This window comes from Grammomys surdaster, unplaced genomic scaffold (assembly GCF_004785775.1).
Source record: "Grammomys surdaster isolate TR1022 unplaced genomic scaffold, NIH_TR_1.0 126546, whole genome shotgun sequence".
Classification (NCBI taxonomy): domain Eukaryota; kingdom Metazoa; phylum Chordata; class Mammalia; order Rodentia; family Muridae; genus Grammomys; species Grammomys surdaster.
In genome coordinates, this window is record NW_021621338.1 from 13,011,776 (window position 1) to 13,034,262 (window position 22,487).

General features: G+C 46.2%; 1 protein-coding gene across 2 annotated transcripts in view; it reads left to right on the forward strand.

Annotated features, from left to right (window-relative positions):
- Rarb (retinoic acid receptor beta) overlaps positions 1–22,487 on the forward strand; it is a 339,811-nt gene that overhangs the window by 306,857 nt on the left and 10,467 nt on the right. For both annotated transcript variants that reach the window (XM_028760673.1, XM_028760674.1), the window contains exon 4: positions 16,584–16,744. In XM_028760673.1, coding sequence (XP_028616506.1) covers positions 16,584–16,744 — 161 coding nt within the window. The remainder of the gene's footprint in view (positions 1–16,583; positions 16,745–22,487) is intronic.

Here is a 22,487-nt window from a genome sequence, read left to right on the forward strand (position 1 = left end):
TGTGTGTGTGTGTGTGTGTGTGTGTGTGTGTGTGTGTGTGTGTGTGTTTTTCGAGAGAGCTAAAGACTGAGCATCCAGCCCCATTTTATTGGGCTCAGAGAGTTCAAAGCGGCAGATAGCCTGTGATGGCTGTTTCTAGAACTTTCCCAAGGTGTTGCTCTGCTAATCACAGGAGAGCAGAGGAAAAAAAATCACCTGTGAATAGTCTAGCCTTAGCTACCAATATTGGGGTATCTCAGATAAGGTCTTGCTAACATAACCCAGGCTGGCCTTGAACCCTCATTCCTGCCACAGCCTCCCAGGTGCTGGGATTGCAGGTACAAATTGTCACACTCAACTGACCAAACCTTTTTTTATTAAGCAGATGCCTCTAACTACAGTTGTCATGGTTACTCTTGTGAACTTGATAGACAGAATTTATAAAACACACTCTGTGTCCGTGAGGTGAGGGCTTAACAAGGGAGGAAGACCCACCCTGAATGTGGGTGGTGCCACCTCATCGGTGGGTGTGGACCCAGATATAATAAAGAAGGAAAGCTAAGGGAGCAGACATGATTTTCCTCCGCTTCCTGACTTCTGCTGTGTGCTATTCTGCTCCTCCATGCCTCTCCCTCCATGGTAGACCGAGCTGTGAGTCCTAATGCACCCTCCCTTCACTACAGTGCTTGCTCGGGTGTTTTGTCAATTGTAGTCTGCCATCACAAACTTGGAATGTACAACAGATAGGCAGCCTATAGCAACTCTGAGTTCTCCCAATGTATGAAGACATTTAGATACCAGAAGCTCCTGCAAAAGCAGTTGAAGGTTCTAACTGCACCAAAGCATAAGGTTCAACAGAGATCTTGGGGGTACCACGCCGCCCCTGGTGTAGATCCTTCCAGCAGAGGTCTTGGGGATACCATGCCATCCCTGGTGTAGAACCCTCCAGCAGGCAGCTGGGTATCCGAGGAAGAACGTGCTCCAGTGTTAGCTGAGTTTAGCAGAGATGATTAGGTCCATTCTCACAGCACACTCCCCTATCAGTGGTCATAGGTTCTCCTTTTTTATAATGTTGAAAGGAAGCCCCAGAACTTGGTGCAGGTTCTATGCTCCCATGAAACCTCTTCCTTTACCAAATCAAGTGTCTCTAGTTCTTCCTATAGCTTTCTGTCAGCATGGATTCAAAAGTGTCCCAATGACGGGCAGTGGTGGCGCACACTTTTAATCCCAGCGAGGCAGTGGCAGGTAGATTTCTGAGTTCGAGGCCAGCCTGGTCTACAGAGTGAGTTCCAGGACAGCCAGGGCTACACAGAGAAACCCTGTCTTAAAAAAACAAAAACAAAAACAAAAACAAAATAGTATCCCAACTTTAGTCTTAGCTCCTGGCCACCCTTTCAATGTTCATTGTAAATCTGAGGAGGGCCTTTCACTGAAGCTGGGAAAGGCACTGAAACAGATACAGGCCCTAAATGCCCAGGCCTTGTATAAGGGGAATGTCCATGGCTTCAGGCTAAACTCTTTCGGCTTTCTGTGAGACCCACCTATTTCTAAAAACCCCCAATAGGACTTTTTGTTTGTCTGTTTTTGAGACAGGATCTTGCTATGCAATCCCAGCTGGTCTCAAATTAAGTAATAAGACTTTTATATAAGGGTGTGGAAGGAAAAACCCTGGCCAGACTCTTGACAGGCTGCTGGAGTTGCTCATCTACTCATTGTGATGCTCAAGGTACTGGGGGACAGATGTAAACCAAAGGGAGAACAATCTGGTTCTGGGTGTCTTAGCAGAAGATAAAGTTCAGGATAAGTATGGAAAGAGGCAAAAGAGGAGAGAAAGGTCAGAGATGGCGATGGCGAGGGCAGACCCACATGCGGAAAGACGCTAAAGGCCAATGTGCTTAACACCAGAACAGCAGTGTGGGGGGGGTTAAAACAGTGCAGGACCCAACTGAGGTCTCTGAAGAGGATGAGTTTCAGAAAGTTCTGCTGCCTAATGGCCTAACTATGCTCTGATATGTGGGCCTCATTGCTGAGGCTCCAGCTCAAACCATCGTGAAAGCTTGTCTAAGTAGCTTAGGGGGTTAGACTCAGGAATCAGTATTTTAGACTTCTACTGCATGGTCACCTGGGTGCTTGGGCTGCAGTAAATAAATATAGTGCCTAACTAAATGAAAAATTTCCTATCAGAATGACTTAGTGCCCATCTTACCTCAGACATCACTATGATGGCTGCTGGCTATATGGGAGCTTGGGTTCTTGTTCTTTATTTGAAATAGAGGGTAGTGAAGGAATTCTTTCCCTTCATTCTGGAGAGACTACCTCTGCAATATCTCCTTGTGGACAGGCATAACACTTCAGCCAACCTTGGCCCACACCATGAACTAGGTAAGGCCTGTACCTTGCATGCAGTCTTTCCTCCATTCAGACCACCTGTGGTCAAAGCTTGCATTATTCTGATAGCAGGTGGAGAAGGAAAGCCAGCTTCTCTGAGGACTTTGCTGACCAGACTGAGTCCTTTCATCACTGCATCCCTCCCAACAACTCTAACCCCTGCAACCGTGAGCCCTAGCGCATCCTGCCTCCCTGTTCCTTCAGATGGACAAGGTGCCTTCTGTCCCTCTGTCATGCCAGGCACACTTTTAGTGCAAGGGTAACAGGTCAGCAGATGAAAGGCAGAGGGTAAAATAAGGCAGTCAATGCATCATTTATTTTCTCTGCAAATATCTGAAGACAACTGTGGACTGTGACAGTGGACAGGGCAGTATAAATCCATCGTTTTTTCTCAGTAGAGTAAAAACTCAATATGAAAATAGCCATTACTGTTGGAGAACGTACAGAGCCACAGTCTGCTTTAAACAGCATGCCCTCTCCATTCAAGTCTGGCAGAGGATGAAGGGTGGCCTTCTAGCTGAAGTGATGTAACTCTGTGTCCCCCATAAAGCATGTTGTTTTACCATGATTCATTTGGCTTCTGTGAGGTAGACTTGGGTTTGTGTGCAGTGGGTGAAGTAATTGGAGTGAGTGCTTGTCCCTAGAGACAGAATCAATCACTGTTCTAGAAGATGGTGACATTTTAGAGAGAAACTCTGAAGAAAATGTCATGCTTAAAAAAATTAGATTTAAACACACTAGCTCCAGATTTATTTTTATTGCACTCAAATGGATACCCTGATTGATTATCAGCCTTATAAATGTTTAGCACGTTTCTCACTTCTTTAATAATCAGAATAATCTAATTTTCAATGTCATTTAATGTACTCTATTCAAGGTTATAATAGATCATATTTCTAACAAAGCACAGCAATTATGTAATGAATAATACAGGAGAGCCAGCATTCACATTCCCTCGCTTTTAAGGCCACGCTAAGAGAAAAGTCTTAGAAAGACCATCCCTTTAAATGTGGCGTGCATCTCAGGCTTTTGCCGCCATTGGGTAGACTTTTTTTTTTTTTTTAACCTGCTGATGATCAAATGAGTCTTTTCCAGAAAGCTTCACCCTCACGAACATCGGAGGAAACAACAAGACTCAAACCCTCCCCTGCACGTTGTTGGTATGCCTGGAAAGATGGCCAGGAGACTTACCGACCTCCTGTAATCATTCTTCCTACTGTGACATGCACGGTTGAGAGAAATGTTATGTTTTCATCCTGAATATTCCTCTGACACTCCTCAGAGCAGCTGTTGAGGATGTGAAGGCTAGTCTCTGTCTTATTGTATGACGAAGCTAGCCTCTGTTTTTAGAACCAGATATGTTGGGTTGTGTTTACTGTGTATTTCTCAAGATATCTGAGTCACTTTGGAGAAGCCAGATGTGCTTTTTATATTTGTGACTTAGAACTGATCCCCGGAGTCCAGATCTAGAGTATAAGTTTGATGTGATTGCCTTCCTGGTATGATATGAAATCAGATCTTGGCAGTTACACTAACAGCCCTAAAGGAATGTCTCTCCTTTTACGATTTGCTGTTGGTGAAGAGATTTAAGTGGGATGACATGGTACCAAGCCTTCGGGCATCTGGAGCCCACAGGATGGCAGGTGCACTCTACAGCTGGTAGGGAGATAGTCCTGGCATGTGAGAACCGCAGGAGCTACGGAGTTTCCAGAAGGTGTAAGCAGAATGAAATGGCAGGGCAGTGAAAATGTTTATGAAGATGTCTCACAAATCCTGGCTCAGGCCACTGAATGCAGCAGTGGGCACAAAGGCTGGGGAAGGGTAAGTCTGTGAGGTGACCAGCATGCTCACCCTACATGTTAATAACATGTCTCCATCTTAAGGTGTTTGACAAGTCCAGGCTTGAAAGACCATAGCTCTCTGCATTTGGAGCTGACCCAAGAACCCTGAGGCTGTGTCTTTAGTTCCAAGTGATACATTTTTAAAATGGACATTTTCTAGAACTGAACATCTTCTAGGGCGGCGGACCATGAAATGTATTCAGAAACTTGTTTTCTTTTCAGTGTAATTGGAAATATAGAGGGTAAAGAAAGCCAGGCAAAGGGGAAAGTGACTGCTGTAATCTTAGGAGACTTCGCTAAGAAGAAAGGCTACAATGTGTCCAGTCCTTCTAAGGCCATGTTGGCTCAGAACTTCTATAAGCTCAAACCCATGGTGAGCAGTACTAAACTTGGGCTTAGACAACCACTCAAGCCAAAGGTCACATTGCAGCCCAGCCCTCTCTCACACACAGTTCTTATGATCAACCCAGGTCCTAGATAACCCTAATGTGTCACCAGTGTGGAATTCTGTATATCTGCAGTCAGAGCATGTGCTCAGAATGGCACCTGATACTTAGAGGTGTTCTGAGCACATGGAGGCCACACTGTCTTCTAGTGTTCCAAATCACATGCAGTTCATTGGGGGAACACTTGCAGTTTCAGTAAGTGCTGGTTTTGAACTTGAGGGCTCTTTGAGTTAAGGCTGTCCCCCTTTTGTGTCTATTGTAAATGCTGCAGTCGTGAACAAGGATGTGCCCACATCTGTGTGAGATGCAACATGAGAGTTCTTCCCTTGCCCTCACAGTCTTAACGCAGCCACCTGTCCATTGTTCCCTCCATCTCTCGTCTTCTGGGCTTCTCCACAAGATCTGCCATGGCCAGATAGGAGAGTGGGCCAGTTTGTTTACTCCCTGCCTACTTCCAGCCACCGTCTTGGCAGGCTGAGTTCATTCCTTTATTTTTCAATTGGTCCCCAGCGTGGACCATTGTGGATGCCCAGACAATGCTGCTTACTGAAGAATCACAGTGAGAGTGGAGTGTGGGATGCAGCATGTCTGATGTATAGGGTACAGCGGGCCCAGAGTACAGGGTGCAGCATGTCTGACTACAGGGTGCGATGGCATATCTTAGATGGTCCTTCTGGAGCCCACTTCAACGGTCTGACCCTGACTTTGCACCATGCTTTGGACTCAGCAGTGGATGGCAGCTATAGGAAGTTGGTTGGCACTGCTTGTTTGGGGCTTTTATTTATTTATTTATTTATTTATTTATTTATTTGCAACATACGTCTTTTTTGCAGTCCCCAGGGAGTTTCTATCTTGCCAACCCTCTGTAGATCTCGTTCTGGTTGGTTAAACAGGATGTTATTTTCTGCTGCATGTGGGCATGGGTTTGTTACGGGCAGGGCAAAGGAAAAGAACTGGGCTTGATTCTTGATTCTGCTGTGTTGTTTCTTGAAATACTTTTGTTTTGTTTTGTTTTGTTTTGTTTTGTTTTGTTTTGTTTTGTTCTAAGACAGGATTTCTCTGTGTAGCCCTGTCTGTCCTCGACTTGCTTTGTAGACCAGCCTGGCCTCTGACTCATAGAGAGCCTCCTTCCTGCCTCTGCCTCCTGACCGCAGGGATTAAAGGCATTCACCGCTACACCTGGCTCGGAGTACTTTTTTGTCTTGCTTTGACTCCTTAGCATAAGCATTCCTGAGAGGAGAATCTCCATTAAGGACAGACATCAAGTGGCTACACATGATGGGGAGAATATCAAAGCAGATGAGCAATTCCTTTCCAGCAATTCTCCCCTGAGGCTCAGGATCAGCGAGACAGAGGATGTGTATGGTCCCAGGAGGATTCATTCCTTTAATAGGTGGGCAACTGGGGCTTCTCTGTTCATAGCAAGAAGCTGCTATGTTCACACTGGAAGTCAAGCTGGCAATAGTACTGACTAACAATGTACGTAAGCTGGTGCCAGCTTATTTTTGTTGTTTGATCTTCTGACTTATTTTTCTCGGTCATGGAATGATCATTCCATAACACTCAAGGGCAGCTAAGCAGAGGAGAGAAATTCCTTGTTACATTTGTGTTTAGACCCCAATCTTTTGCAAAGGAAAGAAGTTCTGAAAGTCGTTTTATGCACAATATATGGCTGTGAAATCGGAAGCAGCATCTGTGTTGGAGTCTTGCTTCTGTAGGCCAGTAGCTTGTGGCCTCTGAGACCCTCGGACTCGGTTTCTTCATGGGCAACCTTAGGAGGTGTGATGGTCATTCCTGGTTGTCAACTCAGCTGCATCTGGAATGAACTACAGCCCAGAAGTTGGGGGGACATCTGTGATCCAGATCTTGAGGCACAGTGCCCGTGAAAAGCTTAGGCTTAGGCAAGGTAGTGCACGCCTTTAATCCCAGGAGAATGAGCAAGGGGATCTTTGAGTTCGGGGTCAGCCCGGGACAGAGCAAGTTCCAAATAATGAACAGTTTAGATCCAGGTGTGGTGGTATACACCTTTAATCTGGGCCATACCTTTTGCTGGAGCCCTATATAAGGACACTGGAAGAAGGAAGACTCACTCTTCTCTACCTGCTTGCACTTACCAGCACATCTGTTGGAACCTACTTCTTCAGAATTCCAGCGTATGCAGCTGAAACACCTAGCCTCACAGGACTGAGCAACTACTAGATTCTTGGACTTCCCATTCACAGCTGCCCATGGTTGGGTTAGTTGGACCATAGACTAAGTCATTACGATGATTTCCCTTAATGTATAGAGAATAAGTTCTGTGACTCTAGAGAACCCTGAGTAATATAGGAGTCAAATTCCTCCTCCCATATGGAGTTGCTGGACAATTAAATGACAATATATATATGTGATAAGCACTTAGCAGGGAGTTGAGAATCCCTCAGCCCTGAAAGGATGAAGGAAGTGGTGAGATGCGAGTTACAGTGCTGTTGGGACAAGCTACACTTACTGCTATGACTACAGGCCAGAAGTCTAGGTTACACACCAGACTGGTAATTTAAGAAATAAGTGCGCCTGTCCTAAGAAGGAGACCTGAAGTGAGCATCTACCAGCAGGTTAGAATGTTTCTAGTCTTTGGTTTTAAAGGCAAGGGCCTTTAAATGGTCAAAGTTCCTCATAGTAATTCTTGTAGGTAGTCCTTCCTCCATCCTCCATGCTGAACACACACACACACACACACACACACACACACACACACTTACTTTCAGTCTAGTTCCTTGCCGTATCCCCACTGTACCCAACACACAGAAGCAACTAGTTAGTTCCAAAACTGAGCTTCATCCACATTAATTCCTAGAAATGGGGGAGGGAAACACTGAGGGTAGAGGATTGGCCCTCCCTGTTGTGCTGTTTGATAAGAAATGCCTGTCTCCCAGGCTCCGGCCATCACCAGTCACTTTCTAGCCTTAGGTCAGGCTATCCAGTAGGACACTGAATGACTCCAAAGAACAGCATAGCCACCGGGACTCCCTGTCCCTTATCAAGTCAAGAATCGTCACAGGCCATGCCCAGCATCCGCTACTCTGGCTCTGCCCCACGATCCCTTCTTGATTCAGAAATTCCATGTTTGCATCGGAGCTTCCAACTACTGCCTCAAGCCCAGATGTCTCTCCACCTTGCTACTGTGACTGCCAGAAACAACCCAGTGAACTTAAATCAAAGTTTCCTTGGCAAGCCTCCCAAGATTAGTGGCACAGGGAATGAGAAGGGGAGCTTTTGAGCTGTGGTCCTACATCCAACCTGATATAAAAGCCCTAGAGGCTTGCTCCAGTCACCTCTGTAAGCAATACCTTCTAAGCTCTCCTAGAAGGGGCCTCCATGGGTCTCTATGAGACTTTTTTCTGTTATTTGGGATGTTCATACAGTCTTTTCCTCCTGTAAATGCAGCTTCAAAAGGCTTGTTGCAGAAAGCCTTGTTTTCAAATCTGTCTTATTTTTTCATGAGTTGATTTTTTAATATTTTCTTTTTAATTTTAAAATGAGCTTAGAGAGTAACAAATTACCATATAGCTTTTTTCTGTTTTTAGTTTTTATTTGAGTGTGTGTGTGTGTGTCTACTGAAGGCATATAGAGATCTTTTGCCATCTAAATGAAACACACAATATGAATACCCACACACCCACATGTAGACCATTCTTCTAATGGCTCAGGTTTCTAAAATGTATACAAGAGCTCCTCCACATCAACATTCTAGGTAGGACATTGATGTTCCAAATGTTAGCAAACATCCAGAAAGCCAGTGACAAATTTTTCCATCCCTCAGATGACTTATTGATATGGGCACTGGTGTGTCTAGCAACATCTGAGCAGCATGTTCCCAAGATGGTGAGGTGGCCACTTTTAGACAACTAAGCCAAAGTTAGATACAGCATTCCTTCAAAAAGATGAGCCTCAGTGGGCAGCTCAGAGCTGTCTGTTTGCCTTAATATGTTTTCTCTGTAGTGTCCACTCACATGGTGCTTGGCTTGGCTTCCTCTGCCTTCCTCCTCCCTGCTGCTCCATCTTCCTCTCTTCCATTTTGTTTTTTTCCTTTCTTTTTTTCCTCCTCTTTGCTGTTTATCTCCACCTTCCACTGCTGCCCTGATGACATCACCTGTCACTCAATCCTTCAGTATTAGTTCACAGTCCATATCATATGTCAGGTGTGCTTCATTAGGTCAAACTCCTTTCTTTATTTGGCTCAAAGTCTTCAGCATCTCCTGGACTCTTTGTTGAATACATGAATTGGTATTTGTAGTCTAAGGAGTAGGAGAAGCCTGTGTTTGATGGGCAGTGGTCACCATTTTTCTTATTCAGTTATACAAACTCAGGACCAGGGATATTAAGGGCCAAGATTTCTCATCTAGCAAATGACCAGCTAACACGGACCTTTGGAATTTAACTCAGCACTACTTTCATTTGTTTGAGATCTACATAAAGATCTCTGTGATGACTATGGGTTCTAATATAAGAGGACAGGACCAGGAACATAAGCAATCATTTGTTCAAATATCTGGTATGGTATATGCTACTGTTGTGTATCAGTGAGCTGTTGGTTCTATAGCAAGTTCTCCATCACTCAAGGCTCAGAACAGCAAACACTTGTGACCAAAAGTGACACATTGTACTGAGTGAGCTTTTACCATGCTGTCTAGATGTATGGCCAGTAGCTGCTGTACAGCACCACTGCTGGCTGTGCTCTGTCCCCAGTCCCAGTGATTCTGGCTCGAGTTTAGTCTAGGATAATCATGGCTGGAATGACTGGCTTGTGTATTAGTTACTTTTTCATGCTGTGATGAAACACCATGATCAAGGCAACTATGGAACAAAGAGTTTATGTTGGGAGTATGCTTGCAGAGGGATGAGCCCAAAATGGCAATGAGGCATGGCAGCAATCAGCAGGCATGGCTACTGTGGCCGAGGCTGAGTGCTCAGTCCACAGCATCAAGCAGGCAACGTACATTGCAGATAGACAAGGTCTGTTTACTCTCAAAGGCCACTATGAGTGATATCCTCCATCAGCAAAGCTGCATCTCCTAAACCTTCCCAGATGCACCATCTGCAGACCAAGGGTTCTAATGCCGAGCCTATGAGGGTTATCTTTTAAACCACCACAGGTTGCCTCTTCGCTACTTTTCAGAATCTCTGAAACTCAGAACATTCCCAGCTGTGAAAACCACATCTCACTTGAGTTTCAAAAATACCCTAGGAGGGAAAGTACAGTGAGAAGGCCAGAGAAGGTTTTGGTCCACTTGCTGGATGTGGCAGGGTTGGAAGGCACAGGGAGACAGACGCTTTGCCATTGCAATTCATCATGATAGAGTTTGATATTTGAAAGCCCATAGCTTCCAATAAAGACTAGAGTAATTACATAGAACAAGGAATGTATTTATCTGGAACCATCTACCAGAAGCTTGTCCTTCCTTCCCTCCCTCAGAGACTGTTGGAAGGCAGCCCATGCCTGCTCCACAAAGAAACAAAAGGTGTTCACATGTCCTCTAGATAATTTACACAGCTGACTCTTCTAAGTATGCTCATTACTGATGCTAAGATGACCATCTTTTTTTCTTTTAAATAAAAAGTCGGGAGGCTTACCAGTGAGTGTTTCAAACATGCAAGAGACAGGCAGGGCAGCCACAGCTGTGAACTTCAAGAAACTTGTGCTGTGAGTGTGCACTGTGAAGTGGGCCTTGAATTCTGAGCCTCACTTTGGAGTCTTTTTAAAGACAGGCAAAGAACGGGGTAAGGAGATGCTCTTCTTTAATGCCAGCACTTAGAAGGTATAGACAGGTAGATCTCTGTGAACCGGACACCAGCCTGGCTAACCAGCCAGAGCTAAACAAGAAGACCCTGTCCCCAAACTGAGTAACTAGTAAATGAATAAACAATATAAAAAGCAAGATGAGTACTGAGTGAGCCTTTGTTTAGAGTCGGATGGCTAGATCAGTGTCTTCCATTCCCATTGCCGTCTCTTACAACCATGGCCCATCCCCCATCTACAAAGGACAACTATTACAAGCACAAGACCAGAGATACAAAACTACCACTGAAGTAGACCCTTACTGCCAGAGGAAGGAGCAAAGGACCACCAAATGAGAGGGAAAGATTGTGGAAACTGTGCCCACAACCACCCCATCACACGTGTCCAGTGCCCTTACACAGCCCAGCTCAGTAGAATGTTGTCTCAGCCCCCTGAGCCAGGCAGGAATTGATAGAGTAGTTGTTGTTAGCTGATTTGTGTTTGTTTGTTTTTGTTTACGGTCCTGAGGATTAAGCCCAGTGCCTCACATGCAAGAGAAAGTACTTTCCCACAATGCTATAGCACCAGGCCTCTTTTTAATTTTTGCTCTTGCTGAGACAAGGTCTCACTATATTCCCCAGGCTAGCCTTAAGCTTTCGACCCTCCTGCTTAAGCTTCTGCAGTGACTCGGAAGACAAGCATGTGTCACAAAGCCTAAGCTTTTCTGCCCTCTTCTCTAGAGCTAAACTGAAAATGATTCTTGAAGTTCACATGTCACTGAAAGACAGCCTCAATACCCTACACCATTACCTTGTAAGCATGACCACCAAAAAAAAAAAAAAAAAAAGCATGTGCAGCCCCAGCAGGGATGCTCACACCTGCTTAGATGGAGGGTGGAAGTAGGATGAAACAAAGTCCACTGTGCAAAGATACAGTTGCTCTTGGCGCCTAAAAGTCACAAGAGGAAGGGCAAGTTGGAACTGGCTTGATGATCTCATTAGTATAAAATAGTTTGAGAACCACTTGGCCTCTGGATGTTCTGGTAATTGGAGTTTGGGAAGCTGGTCCAGGCTAGTTGGTACTAGTTAAACTTTTAAAATGCTACCTTCAACTTACTTGCTCTGCAGTTGACTATCTAATTATCTGCAGAATTTCGACAGTTCCCCCTGCCTGCTCCCTGGTACAGTAGACAGCCCACTGCTACCTCAAACTTGGCAGGGTATGGAGTCACCTCTGCAAGTCCTTCTACAAGCGTAGCTGGAAGATGCCTTGAGTTGCTAAAAGCAAGGTCCCAAGAAAAGAAAGGATTATTCCATTCCATAAACAGTCAGGGTGCTCTGACCTCAGGCTGGTTCAATAGTACCTGCATATTGAATGGAAAGAAAGCCAAGTGTCCACCTTGTCACCGCTCACCTTTCTGTGTGTCTGAATTCCAACCAGTGTATGTGGTTGATTAGGGAAAAGGCAGTCTCCACCTGCAAGGACACTGTAATGTGGAAGAAGTGGCCCAGCTCAGCCCAGCTCAGCCCAGCTCAGCCCAGCTTCACACTGGGACTGTCTGTGTTAAGTGCTTGAGCATCAACCGCTCCATCCATAAGTTATGGGAAAAGTATTCTCTCAACAATTAGTGATGTATCCACCTGCCGTCAGGTCCATGGTAGTTCATTTACATAATTAGTCCAGAAAACAGTCTTTAAACTCTGATTAAACCATACTTTCGTGTTCGTCTCTTGAGCATCTCAGTACAGTACTTACAGGATAGCTTCACTCACCAACTGTGACCCATTATTCTTGCAGTTAGCAGGGAGCTGAGGAGTTGGGATGTGTGAGTTTCAGACTTTAATTTTCAAGCAAGAATAAATAGACCATTATGCTCCCTTTGCTAAACTAAATATGAAAAAGTCTTTTCGCATTTTCTTGTTGATGACAGGGAAATTTCAGAAAAGTGCTGCTGTCTCCTTCCTGGGTCCATGCGGAGCTCACAGCTTTCTTGTGTTTCCTGCATTAAATTTTTATCGTGTGGATGAAAATCAATATTCCAGATACATGCACAAGCGCACACATTAAAATGAACATGGCTTCATTTATTTCCATGATTAGACATTCAAATAAAAGTGCTTGGGTGTCTGTTTTCATATTCATAGGTCGGGATCTGTACATCAGAGGTATTTGTATAAGTGACACTTTTATTACATTCATTTCATTTGCAATATGATAGTGGATCATAAATATGTTACTTTCATGCCACCAAATCTGATTTGTAGCACGTTGCCCCTCACGGGTAGAATGCCTGATATTTATGAAGCACCTTTACTCCAAGAAGCGCTTTACAAACATCGGGCCAGGTCCTCTCACAGGTGCATAAATCACTCTCCCACCCTTAGGTCACCCTTCCTGGCCACTGCAGAGGGGCAGGAGCAGTCAGTGATTCCTCCACAGACCACTAGGTGACAGCAAGGTTGTTAATTTTAGGAAGCAACAGCTCAGATGAGATCTACCTAGCCACATATATGCCCCCCAAAAGGGATGGAACCCCATATTTATTCACCCATTCTCCTTGCCACTCACAGGACATTCCCTGGAAGCCCACTGTAGGTGGGGCTGTGCCAAGCTTAGGGAATATGGAGAAAGTAGAATGAAGCCTTGCTTTCCCTGTGTTGCTCAGAGCAATGGGGTACAGAGCAGGCTCTGATGCAAGCTGCCCATGTATGCCCTCTGTCTTCTCTAAGAGGAGAAAACAGCTTGTCAAACCCCAGGGCCTAGTGGGTATGTGGCTGTGTGCAACAGCCAAGTGCTTTGGGAGACAGAGAAGTTTGAGGGAAAGGGATCTTGTGCTCTGTGACCATTGCCCTCACTGCCCCTCAGGGTACCTCCCGCGTGCCCTGCATCAGCACCTGCAGCCACAGTGAGGAACTTCACACAGCATGGAGCATGCCCAGCTCTCTGTGGCATCCTTCATAGGGCTGCATTATCATTTTGTGTGACAGGTGTCATGAAGCACTGAAGAGATTCAGTCTACATGTGACATTGAGAACCAGCCAAGTTACCTGCCAGATGCAGGGCCTCCATAGGCTCTCCATCCACCCCATCCTTTTAGGTTGCTGTGAGAAGTGGTGTATATTGTCATGTTATGATAAGCAGTCCAAGGTTCAGGTTACAATACATATAAGGGCTCCACTGCCTCCAGGAAGTTTCCTTTCTCTGGGATCTGGAACAGCTCCATTCAGAGGAAGAGACTTTGGGAACACAGCGCATTACTTTCTGGGAACAACTACTACAGAGAAGACCCTGGGCCTGCTTGATCCTTTTGGAGTCACTCCCTTCCTCTGATTTTCTGTATATTCCACTGAAATCCTCCTCTCCTGCTTGTAGAGAGGGGATTCTGAGCCCTAGAGACAGAAGGGACGCCTTACCCCAGCTTTTGTGGGGTTTCATGAGCTGTGATTCCTGAGCTTACAATACTAGCTGACCCTCACTGGAACTGATCTGCTGTGTGTTTGAGGGTCAAAGGTGAAATCTGACCTCTGCCTCTAGTCAGAGGTGTTTAGAGACTTGAGGCCTCAGAACTGTCCTGAGAAACTCTCCAAAAGGCACGTAGTGTGGTACTCACTAGTCATGTGAAGTGTGCTATGTTCATGCAGGTCTTGCTCCTGCACCACTGTGAAACCCAGACACTCTCTGTTCTTCATGGATCAACTGTACTCCCTTCCAGCCTCCTTCCCCCAACCCAAACCCTTCATAGCCACTGTTGTCTGACTGTAGGTACTCCGTACAAACAGGAAGGGATGTTACAAGGTCTTCAGCACAGTTTCAGAGTTCATCTACAGTGTCGGCTGCCTCAGCAGTTCCTTCTTTTGACAGCAGGCACTAGTCCATCATTTGATGACCCTTTTGGTTTATGTGCCGTCCACAGACGGGCACACGGACTGTTCCTCACTGGGGAGGGAGATGGTGAGAATGGCGAGACTCACACTTGCATTTTTGGTCCGTGGTGCCGTTGGGTTAGTTCTGAGGTGTGTGGCAGAGCAAGAGCTCCTGGGCCACATGGTAACTCTTAGAAATGTCAGACTTCCCTTGGAGCTGTTTTGTTGCTTAGGTTTTACCTCTGTCTTGGAGTTCAAAGGAGGGGTCTAATGTCTAGTACAAGAGCCTGAGATACCTACGCATAAGCCTTTGGGATACAGTATCCTCTCCCTGGCAAAACACCATCCCTTGGGAAAGCCTAGACACCACAGTTTGTCACTGTGCTGCCCATCTTATTGCATACTGCTTCTGCAGTGTTCTGTTCGCACATGCACACTTTACAATGTGAGGCTTTTCACCTCCTCTCCACATCTCCAAGGAAGGTCTGTCTGGTCTCAGAGCTACAAGGGACCAGCATGAAGCCCCTGCTTGGGGCTCTACCTCTCCACTGTGAACAGCTCTGTTCCAGGGCCTGAGAATCCAGGCGCCAGCCTGTGTTCTCCCATGTGTCCACTTCCTTGGTAGTAAATAGATCCGGTAAAGAGAGAACTTGGCAGATCTGCCTCCTTGAAAGGGGATTATGTGAGTTCTGTGATCAGACTTCCAGGTTCAGGTATCAAGACACTCACGAAGTGCTCCTCTTCCCACCCAGCAGTGGTCCCTCCTGGCCCAATTTGCAACTTACACAGACAATGATTTCTCTCTGTACCATTGGCTGCCCTCACTTCCTCCAATCCTCTTTTCTCCTTACCCAGCCTTCCATTTCATGTCTCCCTTTCTCTGCCCTCATCTCCTGCACACACAGGGCCTGAGGACTCTCCTAGTATGGATACTGCATGTCCGTGTCCTCTTGGCCTCTGTGCCCTTAGGGAGACATCCAGGCCAAATCCTCTTAGGCAGATCAGATTATGCCCTGGGTCATCTTGCATCACACATGCCCTGGTCAGGCTGGCATCATACACATCCGGGCAGCCTCGGTCCTGACACCCCAGGGAACACAGACTCCCTGGAGGGTTCGTGTGATCTGGTATCACTTATCCGGCTCCCTGGGTTTCAGGTTCCTTCCAAGTGCTTCTAGCCAAGAGCTTGGCATGGCATTCACTCACAGCCATGGAAAGATCTGGCCCTTAAAGGAGGCTATCTTATAGCCCTTAGTCCTGAATACTACTATGTGCCAGTGTCCTATTGGGCTGAGATGTGCAGGGAGAGGTGGCCCATATCTTCTGAGGTCCAGCCAGCCACAAGTGACCTGGAACTGGGTGTCTGTTAATGTACATGTACATGAGTAGACAGTTATCTTAGCTAAATGTTTCATACTGTTTTAAATAACCCAAGTAATGGGATATTATACGGTTAACACAAGAAATGTAAGAATAACACATCAAGGGACATAAACAACAGTCTTGTCACCCTCAAGCAGAATCTCTTCAGGTAGCAGCCAGTAAAGTAAATAAGAAAATAAATGAGACTCTTCAGATAGTCTCCACTTGCTATGAAGCAACCTTGCTGGGGGACCTGTCCTTGTCAGGGTTTCTTTGCTGTGATCAATACTGTAACCAAAAGCAACTTGTGGGTTCGGTTATTTCATCTTCCAGGTAATAGTACATCATTGAAGGAAGTCATAACAGGAACTTAATCAAGGCAGGAACCTGGAACCAGGAACCAAAAGGAAGGCCCTAGAGGAATACTGCTTACTGTCCTGCTCTTGTGTCTGGCTCAGCATGCTTTGTTATGACATATAGCACCACCTGCCAGGGGTGAACTGGACCCCACCCATCCATCAGTCATTAATATGAAAGATATGCCCTACAAGCTCGTCTACAGGCAATCTGATGGAGGCATTTCTCATTGAATTTCCTCTTCCCAAATAACTCTGGTTTGTGACAAGTTGACAAAAACAAAACAAACAAAATCCTAGCCAGGACAGGGTCCTTGTAGTATAGTCACTCAGGACAACCGTTATGACACTTCCCACTCAAGGCATGCAGCTTCCATGGGAATGCCTTTCAGATCTAGCTTACACAGACTGAAGTGTGCACACTGCATAGTAGGAAAAACAGGCATGGTTCCGCTCCAGGCCGTCGTTCTTTTCTAGCTGTGAATTGCTCCCTCTTTTCTAGCTGCTCTTATTCCAAGGATCTGGGAATGGAGACTTCTTGTCCAGATGCATAACCTGACCCTCTGTAACCTCTCATCTCTCTTTTCCAGCTGTCAGGAATGACAGGAACAAGAAAAAGAAGGAGCCTTCAAAGCCGGAATGCACAGAGAGCTATGAGATGACAGCAGAGCTAGACGACCTCACAGAGAAGATCCGGAAAGCCCACCAGGAAACCTTTCCCTCACTCTGCCAGCTGGGTAAATACACCACGGTAAGAGCTGCTGCCCAAGATGCCAGGGGTGTGGGCACAGGCTCTTGTGCACACACGTAGTTCCCATACAGTTTCCTGGGGCTGGCAAATATGTTCACTGGTCTGTCAGCCCCTTAGGACACCTGCTGCCTCTTTCCCTGACATGTATCACCGGGACAGGGCCCAAGGCGGTTGTTCATCCATGAGCACCTACTGTGTGGTGGCATGCATGCTGGGCAGTGGCAGCACAATTTATTTATGCTTGTGTCTCCTTTGGGGGATTTTGTTCTGCTCAAGCTATAAATTATAGACACTATCCATGTCATAGGGGTCCTCCATGCAATTACCAGCAAAATTACCAGAATGGTGAAAGTGGGAGAAAGAACGAAGGATCAGAAAGAGCTCCTGAAGGCCAGGCCCAACAATGCAGGTGAAGGTTCCCACCTTACTACATGCGGAGACCCTATGTGCATCGACCACAGTATTCCAACGCCCTATGCAAGGAGAAGTGATGAAGGATGCTGACAACTAGGGTATAGGAGAGCAAGGTAGATCAGTGATACAGACTTATGTATGGGGTTACAGACCACGATTCTGCAGGGGCCCTCCTCTCCAAAGACAGCCTAGAGAGGATGGCAATGAAGAGGACAAAGAAAATCAAGATGACACCCAAGGTCAGCAGACAACTGCTGACCTCAACTTCAATCACAACACAAATGCCCAGAGAACCCTAAACCACAAGATGGCAAAGAGACAAAAGCAGCCGATCCACCTGCTGAGAATGCTGAGAATTCGTCCGCTCCCGAGGCTGAGCAGGGCGGGGCTGAGTAAATGCTGTCTTACCATCTCTACTGTCATCCGGTTTGGTCATCCGACAAGAGGAAATGAGTAAGAAATTCCAGCAATAAGAAATGAACGAAGATTGGGGCTGAAGACCTTAAGTGCTTGCTTTTTGCCCGTTGACCAGATAACATTAGAACTTATCTATGCATTATCTATGCAGCATGGGGTTTCTATTATTTTTACCTAAAGATGTCTCTTTTTGGCAATAACAAACATGTTTTTTTAAGAAAAAAAAAGGCCTGATTTTACTCAGTACACTTTTAACAGTTTTTAAATTGTTTCATATTTGGTCAAGTTGAGATTTTTTTTTTAAGAACTTCATTTTTAATTTGTATTAAAGCTTACAACTTGATTTTTTCAAAAACATCAACAAACTGCAAGCACCTGTTAATAAAAGTCTTAAATAAAATAAAAAAAGATTCAGTGATGATGCCAGGAAGGAGCGGGGACAGTGGAGAGGGACTTTGAAACCACGCTTTAGGAGTCCATGGTGCCCAGTGCGTGGATTACTCCCCACCAGCAGATGGCAGAGGTGGCTAGAGCAGGCCAAGAGGACAACCCGGTGGATGCCCAGGGGACCCGAGGCTCCTGTGGGAGCTGAAGCTGCAGCAGTGCAAGGCAATGGGTCTCCTGGCCAAGCCGAGGAGTTTGCATTTGTGGAAGCTAAGAGGGATGGAGAGCCACTTCCAGAGTTTGTGGCAGCAGAGGCACTTAGGGAGCCTGAGAAGCCACAGAATCCGGCCCCCTGGGGATGGTAGGAAGGCTGCACAAGCTTCTGGGATGCTGAGACAGCTCTCTTCAGCCTACACTGAAAAGCCATGGCCAAGAATGACATTTGGGGGCCTTTTCTGCCTTCATCAAGAGAAGCAGACATGCTAGCCTGCCTGCTGGGCCAAGCCCAGTCCCCACTGTGTTGGGGCTCACTGTCCTAGCCCAGAGTAGGACAAGGATGGATGCTTCCAGGAAATTGTCATACTCACATGGAAAAGACACAAAGACTGGAAAGCACAGGTATATCAGAGCACAAGCCACGTGTCCCAGGTTGCTCAGATCTCCTCAAGTAGGTGATGTGAGCAAATGACTTCTGTCTCAACTGTCCCTGGGCTGCTGTCATGGCTAGGAGGTTGAAATGAGATAATTTCTAGAATAATTCTGGAATTGGAACTCTTATATTGCCAGGACATGACAGAAACACCACCAAACCCATCCCCATCCCCTGGATGGGAACTGACTGAGGCTCTGCCGTCACAGTGGGTAATTAACTTATGACTAGTGCCGTTGAGCATCTTTCTTAATTTTGGAGATGGTTATCAGCAATGGTGTTATAGGCACCATATCATTGTATCTGGCTTAGTGTCAAGGTGAGTCTTAAACTAAAAGTGGAGACATCGGCTCTAGCTGGGGCCAAGGACAAAGCCAGGAAATAGCATCCTGTGGGATGGCAGACTATGCCAGAAGAGTGAGAAGTAAGAAATAGGAAAACTTCCAGAGCCTTCACAGACAGAAGAGGCTCCTGTCTTTCCACATCTAAATGATGGAGCACATTTGAGAGCAAATCAGAAGTCTTTGTTATGGTGGTTGTCATCTTTGCAGCTCATATTTACCAAGTAGTCACCATTTACAGGAACCATAATCAGGACCCTCATCCCTTTCTCCTTCTGAGCACCCTATAAGTAGGGACTGTTGGCCCCATATGCACACGGGTAAGCCAAGCTATAAAAGAATTGAATACTTTTTCCTGTGTTTCGTGGTCCAGTAGTTGACACGGGACTTAAACTGCACCCTATGCAATGGGCTAGGCAGAGCTCTAGACAACAGGTAGTCCTTGCTGCCCATGAATAAACCAAACTCCTAAAGCCAGAATAGGCAAGGTCATCCTTTTAGAGGAAAAAGAGGCAGGTCCCCTGAAGAGGACTGAGAGAGGCAGAGCTGGAAGTGTAACCCTGAGTATAACCACACCAGGGGCCATGTTCCACTGACCAGGGACCTTCACTCTTCTCCACATGGAGGTGTCTAAACATGGCTCACACAAGCCCTATACCCTGACTCACAAGATAACTAGATGAAATGACCTAGTTACAATAGGTAGCGTTTGCCTCCTCTGGGGGCCCATATCCAAGTGTGGCCTTTGCTTCAGTAAGATCACTCTGATATAAGGCTCAACTCTCTAGAGGCAGCCCTCAACCTCAGATAAACAGACTCAGTGGAGAGACACCCCAGCCTTCTCACTACCTCAACAGGATGATGAGTCTTTCCTGCTGCCCTTCTTCAGCAGGGTCCAGCCCTGGCTATCTCAATGGTGGGCATTTCTGACTCTCCTATTCCCTTTCCTGGAGTCTTGGGATCTCCTTCCAGATAAGCAACCACAACCAAATCTTAGTTTTAAAGTTAAGGCTGAGGGGTATCCATGCTGCTTCCTGGACCCCTTCCCATGTATGCCGCTGTGGGACAAATCTGCTGTGTTGTTTTTATGTTGTAGGGACAAAATGCCTGTCAGAAGCAACTTGGGGTGAGGAGGGAATGCTTCTTTTGGCTCACAGTTTCTGAGGACTTGGCATCGTACAGAAGTGGGTGGGGGTACTCATGGCAGGGCAGGTGGGGAGAATGTGTTGATACACTCATGGGACAGGAGAGTATGGTTGAAGTGGCCAGAAAGCAGACATTATCACAGGAAACAGTGGCTGGAAATGACCTGCAGAGTTTATCCTCTAGTGACCCTGCTCCTGCTCTAGCTAGACCTTATCTCTGAATGGTTCCGTACTCTTCAGAAATAGCATCTGCCTAAGACCAAGTACTCAGACACCATAAACCAGCCCACCTGGCTCCTGGCAACCATTGTCCCAAGCACTCTGGTTAGGGACCTTTCCAATGGAGTGAGAGAGGAATAATAAGTTCATCAGAGGCCAGACCCTCCCAGCTGGGCCGCAGTACAGTCTTCAGGATTGTGTATCCCTGTCCTTCAGTGCTCGGAGCTCCCTCCAACAGACTGTTCCTTTAGTTTTACATCTCTGCCCAGATCTGACTTTGTTTTCAGTGTGAGGGACTTCAGATCCTTTCTGGAAGTGGGTGGGAATACACATAAACAACAGCAGCCCCAGCACATCCTCTGAAAGCTCCCAGATCCAAATTCAGCATCTGTTAAAGTCTTTTTATAGGAAGGCAGTTGCTTCTTCAAAGGCAAGAAACTTCCTGCCCCTCTCCTGGGGTAGCACACATGTCAGGTGCCTGTAGCGTAAGTGGTCAGGGAAGAATCAGACAGCAGACAGCCACTTCTGCCAATCTTTCACTGTAGCTTTTATTCTTTAAAATATAGTCAATTAGGGACATGTTAGCAGATCCCTGGAAGAACCAGAACGGATAAGACAAGGACACAGATACACACCTACCACCATCTACCCCAGACCTGAGCCGGAAGCCCACCACCAGGCTCTCTGCTATCTCTGATACTACTTAGATGGCATTTAAATCATCCCTTAAGCCTGGGCTCTTCATCTCTATAGCAGTAATTTTGGTGGAACAGTCTTCATGTGTAGCCAAATGGTCCTGTGAGTAAAGGGTCTAAGCTAGTTTTATGCAGTTTCTGGCAGAAAGAGTATGTAGAGTAGAGGGTTGTCCCCTGGACCCTGTGAGTAACTTGACATCATTTAGAGCCACATGCTTGGCTTCCAGAAAAATGAGTTGGCAACTATGACTCTAGTTTCCTAGGAACACAGGCTACTTTGGCATGTGCCGCTGTTCACCCACTCGTGGGGCTTCATGGGACACAAGCTGACCTGGCCGAGGTTTGGAAACTTGAACCATGAAGATTAAGGAGCTTTAACACCCAGAACAATGGCCACAGACAGAGCCATGATCTTACCAGATAAGATCTTGTCTCTGGGAGACAAGCGGTACAACAGCAAGATGTGTAAGCAATTCTAGGCATCGCTTGCTTTTTAGAGAAATCACATGTTTGATTGTCCAGGGAGGAGAAAACCTAGAACTCAGGAAGGCTAACTCCTTAAGGGAGTTGTACTACCCAGGTTGGGGTAGGATACTTGGGGTGTCAGGAGACAGAGTTCTGATACCCTCTGTTGCCTCGAAGAGGTGTCACCTTGAACCAGTCCATAACTTCCTCGATCTCAGTTTCCTGTACCATACACACCTGCCTGCCATGTTCCCATTCTGCCTGCTACTTTCCAGCTAGATGTACTCAATTCTCGTTGTCTTGGTCTTGTGGAGCTACCTCAGAAAAATTTCACACCCTGAGCTACTTGAAGTAGCATTACTTTTTCCTCTCAGGCCAGGGGAATGGAAATCTTCACTCAAGCGGGCCCTGGGACAGTCCCAGGGTTCCCCATCCCTGCCTTCTGCCTTTGGTGGCTGTCTTTACCTTTGCTTGGTTTAGGAAACATTGTTGCCTTCCTAAGCGTCTCATGAAGACTGTCTCCTTTGGCACTCTTGCTGCTTGCCCTTGTTCTCACACTGCCATGAATGGCAGTTATGGGACAATGGGCGTGGTGTCATACTGTATCTAAGGTCATGTTTACTGGCCAGAAAGATGCTAGTCTCACTTACAACATCCTTGGCATGATGGCGCTGGGACTTTGTAGCTATCTCATGAGAGTTTCCGACCAGGAAGGAAGTTACAAACACAATGTAAAGTTTAAGGGACATTGAATTCTCACCAGGAAATAAAAGAGATGAAACACCAAAAAAAAAAAAAAAAAATGTGGCTGCCATAGTCCATCTGTCTGGATGGGTGAATACTTTCCCCTCTGCTTATTCAGGGACCCAGAACAGGTCACTGCCCTTTTCTGAACCTTAGCCTTCTTTTCAGCCAAACAGGACTGTAATGGTGCCTGGCTCTTGAGGGTGAAATACAGAAGACAGAACCGCTCCACCAAGAGGACTTGGAGGGTACTCTTAGGATAGGCAAGTG